The 8359-nt window shown below is 40.6% G+C and overlaps 1 protein-coding gene across 1 annotated transcript; it reads right to left on the bottom strand.

Moving 5' to 3' along the window:
• Positions 1-4360: 4360 nt before the first annotated feature.
• On the bottom strand, positions 4361-5582 carry LOC111871577. Its single transcript, XM_023864777.2, has 2 exons — positions 5323-5582; positions 4361-4784 (listed from the first exon to the last, which is right to left on the bottom strand). Exons 1-2 carry the CDS (start codon positions 5504-5506, stop codon positions 4666-4668), a joined length of 303 nt encoding a protein of 100 aa, XP_023720545.1. The 5' UTR covers positions 5507-5582; the 3' UTR covers positions 4361-4665.
• Between the last annotated feature and the right edge of the window lie 2777 nt (positions 5583-8359).

Genomic DNA, 8359 nt, shown 5'->3' on the forward strand with positions numbered 1-8359 from the left:
TTGCTGTATTTCCCCGCTCGGCCTTCATTTGCACTATGTCCAACCGGGCCTGGAATTCGCGTTTGGTTTCGTCAATTTCTGCGCAGGTTTCATTGAAGTTTTTCGTCAGGTTTTCCTGGAGTTTATCTGTCCGCACGCAGAGGGACACTTCAACCTTCTGAGTTATTTCTGACTGGAGAGTCGGTTTATCGTGTTCAAGGTCCGCAAAATTTGTTTCAATTCTATGTTGGATTGTCTCATTCAACTCTGACCGCATAGATCGCATTTCTCCCTTCATTTCTTCCTTGTCGGTTTCGATTTTCTCTCGCAGTTTTTCTTGGCCGAATCTCCTCTCCTCTCGTTTGCCCTCCATAATAGCCAGTATTTCTTCTTTGTCGGTTTTTCTATCGGCCGACGCCTTTTCTTGACAGGAGTCTAATTTGGCCAAGAAATCTTCTTTGTCTTTCTTCCTACTTGCCTCCATTTTTTCTTGCATCTGCACTCGGTCGGCATCTGCTTTTAATTGGTTGGCCTCTAATTTCGCCTGGTTGGCTAGCATGATATCTGTTTTTTTCGATCAGCTCTGATTTCCGTGAGCAGCATTTCCATCATCTGCTGCATCTCCATTTTGTAGAAGCAAAATATTCGATGCACATCAATCTGTTTTTGGCGTGTTTAAGTTCGTAACACTTCTGACACCAGTTTAACGTATTGCGTTACTGAAGACGCCGTAGAGATCGTTAATTGGTTTATTTAACAATCTACAAGTAACGGCTACAATTCCTTATCACACAGTTGCGGGGCACACTTTATAACCCTAATCGCCTTAATCTGTTCACACTGTTGCGGGGTTTCAAGATTATAACCCTATGCGCAAATCAGCTCAGTCTGTCTTCAGTAGTCTACACGTTTACAGTAGGGGAGCTATGTATCACTGTATCACACACTCCCAATTACACAATCACACATACGTCCGGTTCTTCTATCCGCGGCGGCTGCTGTACTCCAACAGTAGTCGGCTGACTGGAGAACGGTTGATAACACACTCGCTCGGCTGCTACTGAACTCTGCGACTGCTACTTTATAACTAGGAAATGTCTTCGCTGATGGCCACGGTATAACAGACTCGTAGCTGCTGTGCAGTTCTCTTATATAGCCGCAGTGGTGCCTGTTGCGGGCCACGTCACAGTAGGAAGCGGTCCCGCGTCACCGTCTCGTCACCGCGCGTTGCGCGTTGCATAGCTACCAGGATGCGGGGACTCGGCTCACTTCGGCTCCGCTCGTGACGTCACCGCGGGGAGATTGGCGGGGTGATGGCTCGCCTATTACGCGAGCGCTACGTTACCTCTACGTGCAGCTGGGGAAGTAGGGGTCAACATGTCACAATAATATTATATTCCAGTGTCCCTGCAAGGCAACTTGCAGAAGGGCTATTGCGCATTCTGCTAAATCAGGCATTCTTAACTTAGATTGCCTGTCCAGGTGTTGACATATTAATGTAAGTGCTGTAAAACGTTTGTCGCAAGTCTTGGAACATTTAAGCAACGTCTTTTGATTTTCAGTCTCGAATTTGGGACACGACATGTCCTCTTTCTGTAATACTACATTCACGTTCTTTCTTTAATAAGTCTGACAAAGGTCTAGCGAATTACACTGAAGTCAGCTATAAACAAACACAACTCTGTGGCCTGTAGTCCACAAGCAAACGATACCGACCGAGCGACCGCCACTTGTTGGCGAAGTTAATGCCAACTATTGCGGGTAGAGGGTGTTGTGTGGTCAGTGTAACGGATTCCCATGGCCGTTAATCTCGGGTTTGTAGACCGGAGAAGTCAGCTACAGCTTTGTAATACCTAAAAATGATTTAATATCTTTCTGCAACCGAGGTGTTGGAATTTAACTACAGCTTTGATCTTCTCATTACCTGGTCTAACACCTTCTGTTGTGACTACATGACCTAAATAATTTAATTCATCTTTAAGAAATATGAACTTGTCTGGTTCAGTTTTTAAATTGAGTTCATGGAGTTTCTGAAGAACATCTCCTAATTCTGAATCGTGTTTTCTCAAGGTTTCTACCATGATTAGTATGCCATGCATGCAAACTAAACACCCGTTTCCATTTAATATAAAATATTGTTCATCATATATTGAAACGTATTAGGAGCTAACTTTAAACCAAATGCTGATCTCTTATATTCAAAATGACTGCCTGCTGTGCTAAAAGGAGTTTCATGTCTATCTTCTTTGGCTGTGGGTACCTTCAAATATCCACTTGCACAATCCATGGCATTAAATATCTAGCTCTCCCTGAATGTTTGGTAACAGGTGACGGTCGACAACTGTAATCTCATTTAGTTTTTCTTAATTCTATGCAAATTCTCCATTTTCATTTACCTGACACATCAAATTTATTTGGGACAACTAGCGGTATATTCCATTCTTTATTACTGGGTGTTATGTCCTCTTCTAGCATGTGGGTTGCCTGTCCTTTTATCTCTTCTTACATTTCTGGCAATGTTTAATGTAACATCTCTACCTTTAGGGATGGTGGGGATTGGAAATCTGTGATCTGCTGCTGTTGTAGCAATTAACAAGTCTCCTGGTAATCTGAATATGTCTACATCCTCTTCACAAACTATCCTGATGTCATCTGTCCCTTCTACAACATGTCCCAGTCTTTAATTTTCACTTAATAGTTCTGATCTCTTATTTTATACATCTGATTACTAAACTCTTGTTTGTGAATCATAATGTGTGGTTTTTCAAATTGGGGTTCAAATATAGGGTGTGTCGTCATACAGATCAGTTGATCAATTAAATTAATCACTAAACATGGAAACTGAAAGGTCTCACAATTAGCTAAACTGGATACACAGATTAATCCCAGTTGCAGGATTTAATGCTCAATGAAACGAACTCTTTCCTCTAGCATTTTACACTTTACAACTTGTTCACTATATGGGGATATTACAAGCAATTTTGTTCCAAAATAATATCTGAAGTCCTTGGAAGACTGTCTACAACATAGCTTACTTGACTCAAAGGTTCTAATGTGCTTTCAATATCTATATTTTCTTTACCCATTATTTCCACTTGTTTCCCTGTTATTCCATATATTTGAAGGTTCTTGTCCTTCTCCTGACTGTATGTTATCAATGATGATTATTTCACCAATGATACCTGTGATCCTGATTCTATGAGTGACCCTTAACTCTCGGTTCAGTTGCTTTCTCACTACATATATCTCGCAGTGACCTTATAAATCACCCTCGATGATTTCTCTTGAACCCTTTCCTACTATTCCCACTGAATCATTTCCTATGATTCCCTTTAAATTCTTTAGATCATTCCCTTTGAACCATTCTCTATGGTTCCCACAAGATCATCTGCGATGACCTTAAAACCAGAGGTGTCCCCTTGATCTTTATCCTTTCTATTGCAACCTAATGGGCAGGCTATTCTCAGGTGCTCAGGACACCCTACTGCCCATTTCCCGAGAACCCCTTGCTCTCCAGACTTTAGTTTCATGCCCCACCTTGCGGCATATTGCACATGTAGGCCTATTCATACAATTATTTGCCAAGTGTCCAGCACCTTGACACCTAAAACATCTTACTGAGGTCACTACATTCACCTCCCACTTTATATTGGGTCTGTAATACTTCTTTAAACTTCTATTACTTCCTGTGTTCAGCCAAGTCAAATTTCCTTGATTTCCTTCTAAATTTCTGTGATTTTACCTCGCTTTCCTCTTGCAAGGCTGTTTAGATGACTTGGGCTAAATCATTCTCTTCCTCCTTAGCTTTAACGATGTAGTTAGTTCTGTCATCTCTTAACCCTGCTACAAATGAGCTTTACAAACGAGCCTTTCATGAATTCAGAAACCAAAATAGCTCTTTCTTCTATAACATGGGGGTTTATTTTCTCAATTCTGGCTCTTGCTTCCCTTATCAGTCTATCCCCATATTATCAATCCTCAAACCCCACTGGGCTATGGTTCCTTTATTCCATTTTGTTGTGAATAACACATGTGTAATATGCAAGTGTTCTTTTTATGGCATAATTTTCTTCCAAAATGGCCCTGATTTGTTCCCAGGTGTTCCTCTCTGTTCCAGCCAAAAGTCTCTTTTTGCTTCTCAAGTGATTTTAAATTCAACAGATTTTAACAAGAGTGGGTATTCTTCCGAGTGTATAGCCTGCCTAGCTGCCTCAACTTCTTCACAGAATTCATGTAAATGCTTAGGACTTCCAACAGAAGTTTTTTAAATCAATGTACCTGAACCACAGAGATATATTCACTATCGTCATCTGCCATAATGGAATTGGACTAACCTGTGAAACTGAAGAGTGAAGGGGGGTAGGAATAGCAAAGTTCAGAGCGTTGAAGATGATGATCACTCGGGGTGTCCCCATTCTCCTCTCATGTCTGCTGCTTCCAGCTGGTCACCTCAGCTGTCCCTTGGGTTCAGCAAAGGCCGCTTATGGAAGCTTCATCCCACTGAACTCAGCCGTTGTTCCTCCCAGGTACCCGGTGCCAGGGGTACCTCCAGAGTGTGGACTCCTCAGAGTAGGCTTGAATATGCCTCAGCTTCTTCAAGTCCTTCTGGCCTTTCAGGTTCACAACCAGTCAACTGATTCTCAATTTTATTTGCACCTATCCCACTGCCACCACCAGATGATGACATTATGTGGATGCCACCATATGATGTTTTTTGTAGTGTGTGATAATTACAGTCCTTTGTTGTTTGTCTCTGGGATAGTGCGAGATGTTGGCAAGCAAAGAGATCTGAGTCTTCTTGAATGCTGTGAATCAATTTAACTTTACTAAGTACAAAGACACATTTGGTACAGAAGATACAGAAAGCAGGTCCAAGACCCAGACAAAGTCCTACTACCCTCGTTGAGACGCAGATCAGCTATATCTGCCCTGTCCAGTCATCCTCCCCTCTACTTACAGGAACTATCCTAGCATTTGCTGGACCAAAGTTTATATACATGGCATTGACATGTGACGTTATTAGGAAGACATGAGTTTTCTCAGTCCAAGAGTTCGTTTTCTTGCTCCAGATTAAGTGTAAAGTAGATACATGTAACATGACTTCGCCTACTTAAGTTCTTTACCATCGAGGGGTCATAAAGTTCTTAGCTTCCTGTTTTCTAGTTGTAGGAAACAAGCACGTTGCCCTACTTTTTTCTCCAAAATCTAAGTGTTTACAACATAAAGCTAAATACATTCTTACATACAACGTGAAGTTTTTTCCATACTGTACTTTGTCTTAACATCACTAAACATTCGATATTTTTAAGAACTGCACGACAGCTAGTTATACATATTACCTACCTTTCTCCTCTTCTGTTTCGAAGTTATTTGTGTGGAGCAGTTCCAACACACGGACATAATACTGATATATGTCTTCGTTCAGGTAGCTTCCCGTGCCACATTTTCCTTTTTTAGCATACTTTTTGGCATTTTTAAGAATCGATTTCCTCCTTTTCCGCTCCCTTCCACGAAGATACACGTCCATTTTCTTCACAAATGAGAACAATGAGAAGAATGAAATAACACCACTTCACTAACATGAATTACTTTTTGTCGACACTTTACACCACAGAACTTTAGAACACTTCCGACATCGCGTCCAAGCCGGACACGGAATAATAAATTCACACTTAGCGAAATCTAACAGTGAAATTTAGAACTACTTGAAAGAAGTATTTCAATTATTCACGAACAGGGTAGCGAAATTCCCATAGGGGAGAGGGAAACATGCAGAACAGCCATCTATGTTCAGCTACATGAACTAGATGGTCTGGAAAAGCCTGGAATCGGTCATAATACACCTATCGCAAATAATCGAATCGCATAAATGTCAGCCAAATAGAAGATCTTAAATTTCGGTTTTAGGCTTTAGGCGGTTGTTTCAGTAATACTGTGTAGTTTCCGAAAATGTGTGTACATTGTTGAGGTATGTTGTGCAACTAATTAGATTAATTACTATGTAGGGACTTTGATTTGATGTTGTGAAACGAGGGTCGACATTTACGCATGAATTTACATCTGTGTGTTACTTATGTATATGGATTATGCCTACTCTGCCCAGTGAAATTAGAAACAAACGTGAAACCAGTGTTACTGCAATACTCCATCCAAATCGTATTTCTGTATTTTAAGCGTCTTTCGGTGTAGCCCAAAGAATTACCGTAGAATCTAAAGAAAGTGAGAGTGTACTTTCATTCTGTTACAATTTTTTTATTATTTCTTGCAGTATTGATGGGAAGAAAAAAATTGTTCTGCTGAAGCATGCACGTCTTCCAGTGAAGAAACTGGATCGAGATTCTTCAATTTTCCCACAGATTAAGCACGGTATGAGCCAGATCTGAAATATTATTATAAAACATACTGTAATATTTTGGCGAGTGTTATTAAAGGAGCTAAAAATCTTCATTATAATCAGTTAATTTCTGATGAAAGCCACCTGGAACATTATAAAATCAGACACAGGTAGAAAAATGAGTAATGCAGGTTAGTTTTTAAACATTGATGGGAAGTTAACTGATAATCATGATGTGACTACAGGTTCCTGTAATAATTAATTTCAAACAGTAGCTAGACAACATCAATACCAATAATGTTCATCAGCATTTTCTGTGATTTGAAGAAAACTTTTGACACTGACAATATCTGTCTGTCTATCTCTCTGTCTAAAGTAGAATTTTATGGAATAGTTGGTAAGGCCAATGCATTGATAAAATTCTATGTGAAAGATAGGTACCAAAGGGTAAGTCTATTTTATTCATTGGAGGAATAATTTAACCTCAATATTAATTAATTATCTTGATCCGTTATATGCTGGATGCCTTGTAGTATACTTTTATATTTCATTATTATAGTCTTGTGTCATTAGTGTGCTGCATTCTTTCACATATTGTGACATGTTGACCCATACCTCCCCAGCGGCACGTAGCGGGAACTTAGCGGTCGCATAATAGGCGAGTCATTACCCCGACACTCTCCCCGCGGTGACGTCACGAGCGGAGCCGAAGTGAGCCGAGCTGAGCCGAAGTTAGCCGAGTCCACGCATCCTGGTAACTATGCAACGCGCAACGCGCTGTGACGCCACGGTGACGCGGAACTGCTTCCTACTGTGACGTGGCCCGCAACAGGCACCACTGCGGATATATAAGGGAACCGCACAGCAGCTACCAGTCAGTTGTAACGTGTCCAACGCCGAAGATAGTTCCGAGCAAGCCTACTAGCAAGTGTGTTATCAACAGTTCTCCAGTGAGGAGACTAGTGTTGTAGTATAGCAACCGTCGCGGAAAGAAGAACCAGACGTGTGTGTAATTGTTTAATTTGGAGTGTGTGATACAGTGATACATAGCTCCCCTACTGTAAACGTGTATACTACTGAACAGAGTGGACTGATTTGCGCATAGGATTATAGAGTGTGAAACCCCGCAACAGTGGAAACAGATTATTGCGATTAGGGTTATAAAATGTGAAACCCCACAACTGTGTTATAATTAATTGTAGCCGTTATTTGTAGATTGTCAAATAAACCAATTAAAGATCTCTACGGCGTATTCAGTAACGAAACACGTTACAAAATATATTTTAAATCTTTGTTAATGATTACTCACTGTGATTTGTCTTTGATAATATGTGTAATTGTTATGGGTTAAATATAATTAATTTTTATTTATATCATTGATGGGACTTGTTCTATTGTCTTAGACTATTACTATATCCACTGTTCTTCCAGCCGTATAAGGATTAATGGAAAGTAAATAAATGAATGAGTGTCTGTTTTATTACATGATGTAATGTAGCACCTACACCATGTTTGTAATGTTTACTGATGAATTATTTCAAGCTTTTGAGACAATATGTAATACTCTTACAGGGCTATGGTATGGGCAGGAAGAGTTGGGTTATCCTGTACTACTGATTCTGCTAGAATGCTGCATCTCCTGATCATTCATTACACACCTCTTCCTTTGATCCCTTGCCTTCAGGTCTCTAACTCCTGAATGTGAGCTTAATGTCGTACCGCCGACCAGAACCTACACAAAGACACTTGTGCCCTCTGCTGTAGCACCTGTTCCTCTCCATGCAGACAGTCCTTCCACTTCATTTCAATTGTCTGCAATCCAATCATCACCAACAGCAGGCAACACTTCTTCATTGAAAGGAGCCTCCCATGTCTTAGACTCTGAAAATATATATGCTTCTGATGGAGCACTCGGGCTTAATACTTGTCAAAGTTCCTCCTCAAAGCCCAGAGCAAGGCGTTCTTTGCTGAAAGAACTTAATTTGGCTTCGCTTTCTGAATTGACACCGAGGAAAGGGAAATTATATGCACAAATTCGGAATAAGG

The sequence above is a fragment of the Cryptotermes secundus genome, unplaced genomic scaffold (genome assembly GCF_002891405.2).
Source record: "Cryptotermes secundus unplaced genomic scaffold, Csec_1.0 scaffold1837, whole genome shotgun sequence".
NCBI lineage: Eukaryota > Metazoa > Arthropoda > Insecta > Blattodea > Kalotermitidae > Cryptotermes > Cryptotermes secundus.

Bases quoted from the DNA above. Each gene is read 5' to 3' on its own strand.
- LOC111871577 (XM_023864777.2), bottom strand. From the start codon at position 5,506: ATGGACGTGTATCTTCGTGGAAGGGAGCGGAAAAGGAGGAAATCGATT. The intron at 4,785-5,322 runs GTAGGTAATATG...ATTGATTCACAG, and splicing joins CGAAACAGAAGAGGAGAAAG to CATTCAAGAAGACTCAGATC.